Below are 15,961 nucleotides of genomic sequence, written 5' to 3'. Positions count from 1 at the left end.
GCATGTACTTTCTCCAACCTAGTGACGGGTATTCATGCCTAACAGTGCGATCTCTACGCTGGGGAAACCAAATGTAAAATTATCCCTTGCCTGACATTTCTGTTGTCTATAAGCCTGACTCCAACTTGCTGTTAAGCATCAGTTCAGTTCCCCATTGTACTCCCACTCTGACCTCTCTCAATAGCCTTCTCCACTGTTCCAATGAAGCTCAAAAACAGCACCTCATCCCTTTATGAGGTACTTCACAGTCTTTTACCCCAATATTGACTTTTAACAACTTTAGATCTTAACTATATTTTTCCTTTTCTCCCCAGCCCTACAGGATGACAATGAGGGATGGGTGCACCGGTGTTCCTTGGGTCAGGGAGGTTAGTGGGTTAATGTTCAGGTTGGGTCAATCCACTTTCATATTTCCTATCCAATTAGCTATCCTCCTTGAGCACTTGTTAAGGTGAGTGAGTCCGCTGTGTGGACATTTTTTCCAGAATTTTGAAAAATTTATTCATTGATTTAAAACACTTCAGCTCCCCAAGGCAGCTCTCTGCCTTCAGGAAGCTTTCATTGCGCACTCCCCTGTGCCTGCGCTGACTTCAGCACTCACCCTCCTCCCGCCCCCAACCCCACAGCCCTGCCTTTCTTAGTGTGCCTTTCATGCTGGCTGGCTGTTAATTGGCCAGCCAGCATATCACAGTCGGGGCCAATCAAGGGCGGCAAACCGTTTCCCGGCTGCTCCCGGGCCCACCCAACGACCCGAAAATCCTGCCCATTGTCTTTTTATCTATGTGGCCATTTTGTGTGTGTTTTGCTCCATTCTATTCCTTTTAAATGCTGAATATCTGTAAAATATCAGCCCACATTTTGCAGTGATAACTGTGATGAAATTGTCAACATTCACAGCCATTACTCCACTGAAATTTACAGCAACTTGGGAGTCCACATATGTGCAGAATATTGCAGGAATCCAGAGGTTGCGGTCAGTGGTTCCTCCATAGATTGTGCTTTTAAGGTTCCCCTCAGAGTTCAATCACCAAACAAATCAGTGAATTGACAAGAACTTACAATTTACAAACCGCTTAAGCATGCAAGTGTTTTTAAACAATGTATTTAGTTCATCATTACTGCTGAACATCCTCACTGGCCCCAAAAAGCTATTTTCATATTTGTGGAATATTTAATCTCACTATCATCATAAAACATTCCCCATAGTTTTAAAATAATGAGTTTGTAAGATTTTAGGTTCTTAATCCAATCATAATCATTTATTTTGCTATTTGCAAAATTTAAATTAAAAGTTAAGGGATTCAGTGCTTTTAATTTTCTGGATTTGTTGCCTGTGCGAGTATTTCAGTGCGAATGGCTGCTTGCCAACAGCACTACTGGACACCTGGGTCAGAATTTTGCTCTTGGCATACGGGATTGGCAGGGACGGGCGGGAAGCCGACTGCCACCCACGATCGGCAACACGCCGCAATTTCATGCTGGTGGGCCCATTAAGGCCTACCCAGCGTGATACGCGAGCGGCAGCACTGACCGCTGCCTGTGAGGGCGGGGGTAGGAGGGCAAGCAGGTCTAGAGCGAACTTCGCACATGTGCATGAAAGAGCGCGGAATAATTTCCCTGAGGCACGGAACTGCCTCAGGGAGATGAAGAATATATGGAAAAAATTATTACACAAAAAAAAATTTAACAAAACATGTCCCCTCATGTGACTGTCACATAAACAGGTACATATTTTAATTAAAATTAAAGTTTTAATCTCATTTGTATTTGCTTTTGGAAATCTCATCCCATCTGTGGATGAGGTTTCCAAAAAAATGCAAAGGCCGCTTGGTCTTTTCACCTGCTCTTCAACTGTTAGGTTGAATGGGCAGTGAAAAATTAAGGACAATTGATAACTTAGTGGCCTTAATAGGCCTTTTAATTGTTGGCGGGCACGCTGCCAACTCCAGCATGCACCCACCGACCGACCTATCGCGCAACTGCACGTTGACTTCGGCACGCTTGGCCAATGTCAACGTGCGTCATTTCACGCTCGGTCGGATCGGGCACGCGCCCACCAAGCTAAAAATTCTGCCCCTGGAGACTCTCTTGACTTGATGTCAGATTTTAAATGTTGTTGGAGAAGGGGAAAACAATGCCAGGGATATTGCTGGATTTATGCAGGTAGCTTTTTTTGAGGTAGACAGCTAGAGTTCTTTCTTCACCGCTGATTAAAAAATCCAACCTATCAATTTTGAGAAAACACAGACTGAATGTTTCTCAATAGATACTGCATGACCTGGAAAGTGTCTCAGTGTTTTCTATTATGAATTGGGAGGCTGTAGTAAAGTAGTTAGGGCAACATCAGCTAGGAACCAACTGCTTTTAGCTGCCCAGTGGAAATCGTACCTTTTTGAATTTCAGAGGATAGGATTGGGCTCAACTGTGATGTCTCCTGCAGTCAATTAAAGGATCGACACTTACTATTTTAGCTTACAGGGGAACTGCACACTGAGGGCCAACTAGTGACCAGAGAGCGACATGAATTGGCCAACTAGTGACCAGAGAGTGAGCTCGATATCCAATTGAGGACAGCAGGCAGGTTCTTAAAGCTGGAGGGCCAATAGGAGGACCTCCTTCAGCAGGTAAGAAGCAGAAGGCTGCTTTTTCAGCTGAGAGAGAGGGAACCTAAAGAATGAAACAATCTTGTCTCAATCCAACTTTGTAAACTTTTAAATAAAAGACTCAGCAATCGGGCCAGCGTTGTAGAGCAGGACCACCACCACCACCGGGCAGCTTCAGCTGAAGCCAGACAAGCAAGGATGCCCTTAAAGCCTATCTGGAGTGCCAGTCCCCCTGGTCTGCTGTCAGAAGGCCACCTCCAAGTAACTGGCTTAATTCCTAATGCTTTGGTGGGAGTCTAGAGGCCGGCTGAAAAATTCCAGCCAGCGTTTTTTAGTTTTAGGTTTTAATAGACCTTGAGCTGCCATTAATTAGTTATATACTGCTTGTGGGCAGGTAATCCTGTCGTTTCCCCCCCAATCCAGAGTCTGGAGGAAATGGCCTGGGGGCAGGATGGTGTCGGCAAACTGGCAAGCTGGCTGGTGGCCAGAAGCTTCGCATCTGTGCTCGCCTCCATCGAGTCTAGGGGCCTGTTCCAAGTGTCATTTCCTTCAAGAAAGGATGCAATACAACAGGAGGAAAAAATGCTGATTTTTTTTCAAAAAGGAGAAAAATTGGAACATAGGCAACTATTTCAACAGCTTCAACTGTTCCATACAACTTAAAGTGATGGTTATCAAATCTTGTTTGAAGGATCCCTTTTTAAATAGATTAATATTCATGGATCCCCCATCTAAATTAATATTATAAAATGCTCGTAAAATGCAAGAGCTGCATGTACAGAATGGTTTAATAGTGCTTTTAAGAAACAGTTATTTACTTACAGATATCAGTGTGCCTGCTTCTCACAGCAGGGTCCATCTATCCTGTACAGGAGTATGGAGAGAACAGTTGGGGACCAAAAGGAGAGAAGAAGCAATGTAGGGCGGGAAGATGGGGAGAGCAGAGCACAGAGAAAACAGGAGCCAAGAGGGAGCAGAAGCCTGGAGAAAGCAGCAGCACAGGGGAAGCAGAGCACATCTCAAACCACCACTCTCACACTTGACCACAGCGTCCCAGGCCATCACCCACTTGCATGGACAGTCCTGCGTCACAGACCCACTGGAAGGCTGTCTGCGGGCCTCCAGGCATCCATGGACCCCAGTATGAGAACCACTGACTTAAAGTTGATGCTAAGTCATTTACAAAATAACCTGTATGGTCCAAAATAGTGCAGAGATTTGGTAAATGATTCAGCAAATTACCAAATTGATTATTTTCAAATATTTTATTAGAGGTAAAATAGTTTTCAGTAGTTTCACCAGAAAAGCAACAGTAATACAATTTTGCATTAACAGTTATGCTACTTTGCTACAACTGTACATTTACTTTTCAGAGGTTACAGTTATTCATTCTTTGACACCAAGTGGTAGAATACAAGGTTCACAACTGCAGCTAAGTTGCCAACCTCAACCAGAGGAAAACACTTACATCCCCATCAGAAAGGGTACTTTAATAAAAATAGCTAGCTTAAACCAGAATACTCTTGCATGCTGTCCAGCAGCAACATCAAGAACAGTGGCCAAGTTTGGAAATAGGTCACCATGCCACTTCAAGGCTAAGGAATGGTATGAGGAAAAAGAGATGAAACAAAACATCTAGCAAAAGAAAAGATTTGCAAATTATATTTTACAAAAATGAGGAATTGTCCAAATAGAATACAAACTTCATGTACACTACTTGAGGCAATTAATAAAATGCTACAAAGAGCATCTGAACAATGTAACAATATAACAAAATGAAGTATATTCAGTGATCGAGACTAACTACAGTACTTAGGTAATAGCCTCAAAAGGCATTTAACAAATTAGATTGAGGACTCGAAACGTCAACTGTTTTCTTCTCCACCGATGCTGCCAGACCTGCTGAGTTTTTCCAGGTAATTCTGTTTTTGTTTTAGATTAACTGTTGAAAAGTTAAAAACTCATACAATGTTTGCAGCTGGGCAAAACGTAAAAAATGAAAGTCTGTGCATATACCAAATACTAGTTAACTAAATAAAGTCATTTTCAATATTCTCCCTTACATTGAAACATAATTTTGACTTCTGTGCGTGGGTTGCCCACCTCAACTGACATCAAACCTTTATGGTCTGCTCAGTACATTGTGGAAGCCATGTTCTTTATTATTTACAAGGAGGGCAGGAAAAGGGACAAATTGGGCCAGAATTTGCTCTCAGTGCTGTTCACTTACATGTGCATATACTTTCTATGGGATTTCACAGTGGACCTTAATGTAATCAAAGCGAAAAAGCACAGCACCTTCTACAGAGCACCTGGGACTTGGGGAAAAGGAAATGGGGATTTTAAAATCTCCTTAACCAATCAGATTTAAGAAGTATTAACAAGAAGTACAGAGACTGAACGAAGAACAGTCATTAGAATATTGAATTCAATACAAAAATCAGAAACAGAAAGCAAAAAAGAGAAAAGGGAAAAAGTTATATTGAGAGAAAAGACAAATGTAAAAAAAATTACTTTAATCGTCAGCAATAATTAAAATCTAAAGGAATGAGACTGCACACTTGTAAAAGTTATTGTTCAGTACCAGATTTTTACAAGGGAATGTACACTGGAATGGACAAGCCCCAACTTTTTCTGGTAAATTTAGTTCTTATCTATGAGGCACATACAGCAACATCATGCTATTCAATGGCCAGGATTTCCCGGTCGGCGAGCGGGGGGCGGAGCCCGCTTGCTGACATGTAAAATGATGAGGGATGACGTCAGGCGGAACTCCTGATGTCACCCCGCCCCATTTCAATTTTCAGGTAGGCAGGGGCTCAGCAGAATCAGCTGTTTTCCTGCTGACCTGTCGATGGCCAATTGAGGCCATTAACAAAGTAGTTAAAGTAATTAATGGACCTGCCCATCCAACCGTAAGGTTGGTGAGCATGGCAGGCTTAAGAAAAAACATGAAACCTCATCCACAGGTGGGATGCGGTTTCATTTGGTTTTAAAATTTTTAATAAAATTGTCAATGAAAGTGATGGGCATGTCCCAACTCATGTGACAATGTCACGTGAGGGGACATGTCAAGAAAATTTATATCTTCTGTTTTTAAAATTTTTCCAGACAGGAGCCGATCTCCCTGAGGCAGCACTTAGCCTCAGGGAGATGAGTGCACTCTTGGCTCAGTTAATCCCCCCCACCCCGCTCGCACAAGAAACGCATAGCGCTTCCTTGCAGACATCACACTGGGTGGGCCCGCTCCCCCCAACGGGGGGAAAATTCTGCCTAATGTATTTGAATGAGGAACCAGACAGCAAAATGTAATTTTAGGAAGCTTTTCAGGGATATTGCATCTCAGACAGCAACTGAGCTTTTGCTCAGCATTTAACTGAGCATGTGTGGTCATAAGTTGCTGTCTGATTTTGATGCAAATAATGGTGAGGGCTGTTAGCATCACTATTATTTCGAATGCAAAATCTAGCCAATTGTGCCAATATTAGAAGAACAATGGTCATAGTCTCCAATATTGCTTTTGTATCCCTATATCAAGATAGGGAACAGTCAGAACAATAAGATAGTGACATAGCAACAGTGGTGCATTAATGTACTTTATGTAGGTCTTCTCATACTGTAGCCTCCCCAGTCGACAAATTCCCAATGTCAGCTAAATTATCAAGAATCGATAGCTTTAGAGGAGAAAAGCATAGGAAAAAAATAAGTCTTGCATCCAGTGTAGCTAGCTCAAAAGCAGCAATAGCAGTGAAGGAGCAGGTCCGGTTATGTAGGTTATATACCACAGAAATAGGCCATTCAGCCAACCAGTCGATGTCAGTGATTAAACTGTCCTGATGAAAGGATTTAACCCAAAACATTACTTCTGTTTCTCACTCCAAAGATGTTGCCGGTCTTTATTTTAAATTTCCAGTACTCAGTACTTTGCACGTTATATTGGTAGATAAGAAGCAGCTCATTCGCCACTTGTTACCATACTCAAAGGAGCATATTACAGAAGAACAGTCGATAAATTTCTGTCCATTCCTGTGATGCGTTCCCTTTTGGGAGCATTGGCTGAGCCTTGTGTGTGTGTGTGGTGGGCTGATGGGCTAAGAGGAGTAAGAAAACAAAGTTCAAATTCAATATTTCTTAATGGGACTGAGCAAAGCCTTTAGACTTCAATTAAGGACTACTGTGCCAATAATAGACACAGTTGATGCTTTTAATCTACTTACTGAAAATGTTTATCCACCAAGTTAAGCACATATTTGAAAAGTGAAATGGTGTTAATGTAGAGTTTAAAAAAAAATTATTTCTCTGAATGTATAGAATGCTGGCAAGGCAATATTTACTGCTCAATCCTTGTTGCCCTGAAGAATTCAACCCTCTAGTGTACAGTTGTAGTCACATATGGGCCAATACAAAAACAAAATACAGCAGATGCTGGAAATCTGAAAATGCTAGAAACACAGCAAGTCAGGCAGCATCTGTGGAAAGTGAAACAGTTATGGTTTCAGGTTGAGTTTTCATCAGAAAGGGGGAAAAGTTAGAGATATAGCAGGTTTTAAGCAAATAGAGTCGGGGAAGGAGGCGGTGAACAGAAGGAAAGGTCTGAGAAAGGATGGAAGGTAGGAGAGATTAAATGACAAAAGGGATGATGGTACAAGGCAGGAGATGACAATGGAACAAGTAAAGAAATTGAAAATGGGTCTAGAGGAGGTGTGAACAGGAATAACAGAATCATCACCAACAGCTGTCATCCAAAAGAAATGGGGGCAGGGATTTTAACCTCTGGAAGGCTGCAATCAAAAGACAAGATGCTGTTGCTCAGCCTTATGAGCAGCTTCATTAAAACAGTGTGGGAGGGCAACCACAGAAAAATCAGTGTGGGACTCCAGTGGAGAATTAAAATCACAGGTCATCAGAAGTTCGAATTTTTGGACTGAATGGAGACGCTCAGCAAAGCGGTCACCCAATCTGCATTTGGTTTCCCCTATTTAGCGAGGACTGCGTAATGAGCAATGAATACGATATACTGAATTGAAAGAACAACAAAATTGTTCATTTAGCTGAAAGGAACATTTGAGACCCTGGGAAGAGAGGAGGTAAAAAGGTAGATGTGCAAGAAATGGAACAGACAACGTCAAGGGCCCCGTCAACCACTGTATGTGCGTGTGTGTGTGTGTATGTGTGGTGGTGGTGGTTGGGGTGGGGGAGGGGATATAATGAAATTTGTTGACAACTTATTGATGAAATTTTCAGGAAATGGCATCCAAATAAAAGGCGATGCTATGGGAACCCATATGGGTCCTGTATATACCTACCTTTTCATGGGATATGTGTTCCAGTCTTATTCAGATCCACTCCCACAAATCTTTTTCATAAGAGCATAGGAACATGTATTCATCAATACATTATACTGATAACTGTATCAGTGCCATTAGCAGGTCTCACCCTAAACTGTTTTTTTTTTAGTTAATCAACTTTTGCTTCCGATTTGCACCTTTCACCTTCACGTGATCAATCTCCAACTCTTCCCTTCCTCAATTTCACTCTCACCATTTAATTGGATAGGCTATTGACCATTCTCTACTATAAGCCCACTGATTCCCACAGCTACCTTGACTAATTTTCCCCCTCCTCATTCCTGTAAGGACACTATTCCATTCTCCAAATTTCTCAGTCTCTATCGCATCTGTTCCAATGATGCTATCTTCAATACCAGTGCTTCCGATGTATCTTCCATTTTCTTTAACCAAGGGTTCCCTCCACCATGGCTGACAGGCCCTCAACCGTGTTTGTTCCATTTCCTACACCTTTGCTCTCAGCCTTCTGTTCTCTCCCAGAACTACAATAGGGTTTACCTTGCCTTCACCTTCCACCACACCAGACTCTACATTCAGTGGATCATCCTCCACCATTTCCAGTGTGATGCCACCACCATCTTCCCCCCTGCTCCCATTTCAGCATTCAGGGAGGGACCATTCCCTCCACAACACCCTGGTTCACTCTTCAATCACTCCCAATATTTCCCCCCTCTTGCCACAGCACCTTCCTATGCAAGTTTAGGAGATTAAGTCTAGTTTTTCTAGCATCCAGGGTCCCAAACACTCCCTTCCAGGTGAAATAACAATTTACTTATTTTTCTTCAATTTTCTATACTGTATTCAATGCTCATGATGTAGCCTCCTCTACATTAGAGAGACTAAATGCAGATTGTTTGCACAGCAATCACCCACTCTGTTGAGTCACAAATGTGATCCCGAGCTTCCAGCCACCTGTCATTTTCGTTCTCTTCTCCACTCCCACTGACCTCTCTGTCCTCGGTTTCCCTCACGATTCCAACGAAGTTCAGTGTAAGCTTGAGGAATAGATGACCTTTCAATCAGGCAAATTATAGCTTTCTGAAATCAACATAGAGTTCAGATCACAACCTTTGTCCCCATTTTTTCCACATGGCAACTATTGGTGACGTTTCTGCTATTCCCATTTACACCTCCTCTAGATCCACCTTGTTTCTTTAACTGTCCCATTACCATCTTTCACCTTGCATCATCGTTCCCTTCTGTCATTTGAACTCTCTTGCCTTCCACCATTTTAAAGACCTTCCCTTTTGTTATTTCTTATTCCTCCCCTACTTTCACTGCCTCGGTACTTGCTTAAGAACCTGTTATAAACATTTTGCAGTTCTGACAAAAGATTATTGACCTAACACGTTAACTTTGCTTTTCTCTCCACAGATGCTGAAGATCATTAGTGAACCAGTATTTTTTTTGTTTAAATGACAAGCCAACAATTTTCATTTAATTGCTCTGGTGCCAGGCAACAAATTGCCAGATTCTTAAATTCAATTTCACAACTTGCTATTGCAGGATTTGAATTTATAACCTCAAGATTGCTAATCCAGCCCCATCAACAACTGTACCCTCAAAAGAGAGATCTATTCTGCCAATTTCCAATTGGAATTAAATCAGCACAAAAATTAACACTGAAAATAGGGCCCAAAATGTGCCATCAATAGCTAGATGCATAACATTCTTGATTACATTTCTGCTCTGCCAAACAGTTTGTCTTTAATACTTAATGGTTATTGATCAAATTGAAACGTTCTATATACAGTATCCAATGGATAAGCTTGTAAAGTGAATGGCTTCTCCTAAATTTCTGACTCAGCTATTTATACTCATTAAGTAACAGGGTTTAGAGAATTCTACTAAAATTACTGCATGTTATACAAAGTAACAAATATTTTTAGCACCAAGGATCTCCAAATTCCACAGACACAGAATTGAAAACCAAGGGCAGGAACCAAGAAAGTCTCACAGCAGCAGCAGCTTGCCACAGATATAAAATTTTACATCCGGAAACTCCGGGTTCTATGAAATGGCTGGAATGATTTCTTCATTGTGAAAAACATGAGCTGTGATTTGAACTTTGGTTTCTCAGGGAAGAGCACTGCCTCACTCTCAGTTGTTGGAAACCGGTCTTTGTAAACATCAGGATAGGATTTCTGAAACTGAAAGAGAGAAATGGTTTACAACAAGGACCAGATTGTACTAAACTTTGTTGCTTTAGAAATTAAATTTAAAAGAATTTGCATTCATAACACAGGCAAGTAACTTGTAGCTCTCCTTCACTGGACAATAAATTGCCTGTGTGTTACCCTCCAGACCTCATGACTTTAAGATATAGTGCTTACAACAAAAGAACTACAGGCATTCTAATGAGCGAGAGCACTACTGAGTTTGTGGGTGTTGTGAAATTTATCAACTCCCTATTCTGAGTATTAGGGGGAGTAAATATACAGTTATCCATCTAGGGCTTGGCGATTACACCGACTGGGTTACAGATGGTGAAGCAACTGTCTTTCATGCTCCTCACCTTCCAGCTGTAGGAACCATGTTTTCATAGGGTATGATCTGTGCCTCTGCTGTCAGGATAATGGTGACATTGCATTCACATGTTTTGCAGATTATGCTGCTCGCTATATCACTGTTGGGTAACTTCTAGTACCCGCTGTCCACCTAGCAAGTACCCAAACTCACGCTGACTGTCTTGACTAACTTGTGAATATCTTTCATGGGAAACACTGAGAAGTAAACAAGGTCTCCTTGGGCGTGAAATGGCTCCAAGACGATACACCTGGCTATGAAAGTTCATAGCCAAGTTAATTCTCCGTGGTGAGCACATGAACCAGTCAGTCTGGTACCTCGAAGAGTAGACCAGTTACTGAGATCATGGATTCTTCACATTCTGCTCAAGATAATCTTGCAAGCAGAGTCCGTATTAGGTGTAGTGGTCCTAACTGAGGCAGCAGTGGGGAAGCTTATGGAATTTCCAATGGTAAGTTGTGTGATTTTAGGAGATTAAACTCCAACAGTACACGCGCACATAGTTGAGGGTCTCAAGCTCTCTGGACTTGGGAAAGTTGAGCGCTTTCCTATGCATTCATAGGTGGCGATATTTTTGTAAACTGGATTTCGGGCTCTTAAAGGTCATGATCAGTTTCAAGTTGTTTTAGACAATCAGCTGATTTCCCCATCCGAAGAAACTGATTATTAGGCCAAACAGCTCAGTGGATAAATGCACCATGTGACATGATGAGCTGTGTAGACCAGGAACATTCCAGGTTTCATATCCAGTCTCAATTGAGATAGCTGATTATAGCTCGAGCAGTAGCAGGTATCTAGTGAAATACAGTATCCCTAGGCTAGGGAAAATAAAGGTTAAAGAAAGGTACAAACTAAGGATCAGAGAATGCAACCTTCTACTGTGACAAATCAACAAGTGCAACAACGCAGATTTTGGGGCTTTATATAACATGGAGATGGTAGCCACATGTAGAACACAGCCTAATTGCAAAGTCATCTTATTTGTGTCCTAGATGCATAATTTTCCCAGGACAAAACAAGCAAGGCTTTAATCTTACTTTATGTGGAGCATACATAATGAAGAAAAATACAGAATTTCAAGGGGGAAACCCTATATATACTGTAGTAAAATATTTTTAGTAATACTCAAAATCAATGACAGAATTGAGTTCTTAAATGCTTAACCTGCTTTAATTTCTTCTTCTTCTCTTTAACAGACATGCTTTTATTCATTATTATTTCTTCCAGCAGGGCTGCAACTGCAACCTGAGAACTTCTCTGTTCTTTGAAATCTTCAGTACCAATCTGATGACAAGAAGTGAAGGAAGCCAGTGTAGCATCAGCATCAGCACCTGCGTATTTTATCTGGAAAAAATATATAATTTTGAGCATCTTGTTTAATGAATATTTAATCTTTGAGGCTGTATGTATGAGTTTCCAACATATTTAAAAGTTATTGCAGGAGGAGATCAGTTTGCATATTATTTTCCAATAATATTATTCCTTTCAAATTAAAAAAAACTGCTGCTTCACATTTAGTCTTAAACCAAAAGCTTTTTCAAATACCTGAACTCTTCGGAGGTGGGCTAAATGTTCCTCTACTGCACTTTGCAGATGGTCAGGAGCTCTCAGAATATCTTGGTCATTGTCCATCATGAAACTGACAAGTCTAGTAGCTAGCAATTCATCAAGGTCAACTTCATCTTCTGAACACAGGATACAGCGAGAGAAGGTTTGAATCATCTTCAAATTCAAAAGAAAATAAGGTTTTAAAGTGCAGATTAGAGATTGAAAACCAAATTCCCTAAATTGTAATCTGATAGGTTGAACGTTCATCAAGAATAAATTTGTGGAACAGTGGCTTGAGGTAAATGAGCCTCAGATAATAGAAAGGTTTCACAAGGACTAAGTAAAGAAAAAGGGCAAATCTAGCAAAGCCTACTACTGGTCATTAGCATATTAAACAAAGGTAAAATAATGAAACTTATTCAAAGATTTGGCTGGTGGAGCACATGCTTCTTATTTTGTGTCAGTTCCATTCATGGGTGATATGGGCTGTAAATTACCTGATAGTACAGATGATGCCAACAGAAAAGAAAAACATGAAAAATACTAAGCAGGAAAATGGAGCTCTTCCAATATAAGTTTCATGGAACAACAAGGCAACTCAGCAAAATGCCCTATAGTGGCCAAACAAATTAATAAGGCTAATAAGAAATAGTCAGTGGGAATTCAGAAAATGAAAATTTCTAGTCGGCAAACCTCTTGACTTATTTGCACCATCCTCAAGGAAATAGACACCCAAGAGTAAAGTAGAAAATGGAATTCTCTTTGTAGCCCCAACTCTGTTCTGTGCTTTCAGTTAGAAGAGTGGAATCACAGAATTATCCTGACAGAGTTTCCTGGTAAGAGCTGTAAGGTGAGATTTTGCCAGAGCGGTTGAGGTCCTATCGTTGGGATGGTTTTCAGGAGACTGATATAGTTGGACAGGATGCGGAACTTTCTCCATGATAATGCCAAAAGGAGGCAATTAAGAGCTGGCAGGCGGAGGAGGCGGCCATCAAGGTCCAATAGCTTATGCACCTTAAAGTTTGGTTTTGGAAAAATTAGCAATTTTCTTTCTACAATTATCACTAATCATTCATATGTCCCAAAGTGCTTCACAGGAATGTCAAACATAATTTGACACTGAGCCATACAAGAAGCTACTTGGACAGTGACCAAAAGTTTGATCAAAGGGAGAGGTTTTAAGGATCATCTTCAAATCATCTTAAGAGAGTGGAGGAGAGGTTTAGGAAGGGGCTGATGCATTCTCCTCTAGTACATTTTTCAGCACAGAACAGAGTATTGCTGAAAGAAGACATGCTGTCGAAGCTTTTCGTCTTGGACTGATCAGGACAGATTTGCAAGAATACCAATTGTAAAAGAAACAACAATTTATGCTGCATGATAAGAGAGTGCTGATTGGTAGAGGTGTTGACGAGGAGGATGCGCCAGGAAACAGTTATAACAGGGCCTTGTTCTTTGCAGACAGAAGGAGCATGTCCACTCATTGCGCCTTTTTCAACTAAACAAAAGCTTGGGGGGACAGCCATTCCCTAGTTCATTCCCCATGGTGATGCCTTGAACAATCAAAGTCAACCTGCCTGGCTTGAATTTAAACAAAAGCTTCACAGTTAACTGTTCCCAGGTGCATTCTCCATGACAATGCCTCTAACAGAGTCCACTTGTCAACCAATCAGCACTGTCTTTTCATGCAGTATAAATTGTTGTTCCCATTACAATTGGCATTCTTGCAAATCTGTCTTGATAAGTGCAAGACAAAATGCTTTGACAGCATGTCTCTTTTTCTCAGCAATACGCCTATATTCTTATTTTGTGTCAGTTCCATTCATGGGTGGCATAGGTTGTAAATTACCTGATAGTACAGATGATGCCAACGGAAAAGAAAAACATGAAAAATACTAAGCAGGAAAAAGGAGCTCTTCCAATATAAGTTTCATGGAACGACAAGGCAACTCAGCAAAATGCCCTATTGTGGCCAAACAAATTCAAATTAATAAGGGGGTTTGGTATTTTAACAACGTAAATGCAATATTTTGTGATGGAAGTAGCACAAACAGGAAGATTGGATGACAAGGAGACTAGCAAGCATCACAGCCAAAGTGCCCATAAGAACCTTGTGGAACTAAACATATCTGCAGGGATCTGGCATATCTAACTGGTAATGACCACTGGAAAATGACTGTCAGCTTCAAATGAGCAGGAACCATTTGCATAATTGTCCAATTAACTGTTACCCATCCAACACCCATTGAGGTTATAGATTACTTTTATTTGCAACTGAATTTTTTTGCCTCCTCTCTTACTTACCTTACATTGGTTGCAGGTTTTTAAGTTTTAACCCTAGCCCTTTAAAGATTGGTAATGCACATAGTTTCTCACATACCCAAAGGCAAGCACCTAACACCAGGACCACTACGGGCAAATGGAAAATTCTATAAAGATGACTGGAAAAAAGTCTAGGAAAAGTGAACAGGAAGTTTGTCCCGCTGCCTTGAAAATATACAATATTATACCCAATGTTACATAATTAGCTTATATTGGCTGATGACATATTTATTGAACTTTATCTGAAAGCGTTTGCCACAAATGTCCTTAACCAATGATTTACTAACAAGAACATCCAGAAGTAAGAAATAACAATACAAACTACATTTATCAAGTTGAAATTTTGGGTTACTGCTTATTATTTAGTACGTCACAAAGTAGTTTTATGAACTGAGTCAACTGTCAAACTCACCAACATTCTGTTTGCAATAGCATCATGAAGCGGTGGCATTTCAGCGTTTTGAGCAATTCGAGTCATCATTCGCATTAAGAGCTGCAGCTTTCTTCGGTTTTCCGGGGGCAAAAGAAGACAACAAACTTGAAGTGCTTCAATACCATCTTGCGTTTGTTGCAAAAGACCTAGCTTTCAAAAAAACAGAGTTAAATCAATTGCCACTGGGCTACATCTAATCACAGTTAAGTCAAATGAATCTGGACAAAAATAAGTTATAGAAACTTCAAACAAAATGCACTGATTCAGCCTCATTTTTCTGAAGTTGCTTCTTCACCAGAACTCGTGAAAATTGTCCCAAAGCTTAAGTTACACCAGTTTTACTCAGTAGTTCTCTTTTATTTAAAGCAAATGTTTCAAATAACATTTTGAGTCATAATCCCAAAAACCTTCATACATAGAAAGAAAAATTTAAAGCACATTATGCAAGTATATTACAGAAAAGTAAAGCTCACCACAAAGCAGCTTAACAAAAGGATGCTTCCTGAAAGCAGAACAGAGCAGAATCACTTGCATGAGGCATTGGCATACTGCTAAAGTTGAATAGTACTTTTTTTGAGAGTTATAATGCCGTATTGATTATCAAAGTCATTGCCTGGCCCTACTTGAGATGGTAGGCTCACTGGCTTGTTTGAAATGCTAACGTTTAATAGGTTATCAGTTGCTTGTATGAAATATGTTTTGCCACTTTGATGGTGTTGAGGCTTTACTTAATGCTGAAAATTATCCCACTGAGCTTTAATTCCTTAGCTATATTTTTCATTTATTACCTTCACTAAATATGACAGATCCAATCTATTCTAAATTCACACTGGGAAATTGACTGATTCATAGCCAACCCATGTCTTGATTGCATTTATTGACTCTACTGAATTAGGCATATTCTCTGGTTTTCCATTTTATAAGTGAATTCCCATTTGAATTGAGCAAGGAAGAACATCCCTTCACTATACCACCATTTACTGACATGATGAGGTTTTCTAATGAACAATGCCAAGGATTTAAATTTCATCTTTAAAAAGAAGCTATTGCGTTGGCTCATCTTGACACAATGTATACTTTCCTTAGAAATGCATTTAATGTTCTGGTGATCTACAAATCTTTCACAAGCTTGTAATCTGGGGTGAGGAATTAATATAACCAGTGCAAGTTTTTTTTTTAAG

The 15,961-nt window shown here is 40.4% G+C and overlaps 1 protein-coding gene across 1 annotated transcript in view; it reads right to left on the bottom strand.

Moving 5' to 3' along the window:
• Positions 1-8,056: 8,056 nt before the first annotated feature.
• Positions 8,057-15,961, bottom strand: part of LOC144684913 (DEP domain-containing protein 1B-like) — a 48,570-nt gene continuing 40,665 nt past the window's right edge. The window contains exons 8-11 of the mRNA XM_078549323.1: positions 14,760-14,926; positions 12,023-12,199; positions 11,642-11,821; positions 8,057-10,101 (exon numbers count right to left, since the gene is read on the bottom strand). Coding sequence (XP_078405449.1) covers positions 9,940-10,101; positions 11,642-11,821; positions 12,023-12,199; positions 14,760-14,926 — 686 coding nt within the window. The 3' untranslated portion in view covers positions 8,057-9,939. The remainder of the gene's footprint in view (positions 10,102-11,641; positions 11,822-12,022; positions 12,200-14,759; positions 14,927-15,961) is intronic.

The sequence above is a fragment of the Cetorhinus maximus genome, chromosome 1 (assembly GCF_964194155.1).
Source record: "Cetorhinus maximus chromosome 1, sCetMax3.hap1.1, whole genome shotgun sequence".
Taxonomy (NCBI): Eukaryota; Metazoa; Chordata; class Chondrichthyes; order Lamniformes; family Cetorhinidae; genus Cetorhinus; species Cetorhinus maximus.
Note: the sequence above shows the minus strand (reverse complement) of the source record. Positions and strands in the feature narration are given on the sequence as shown.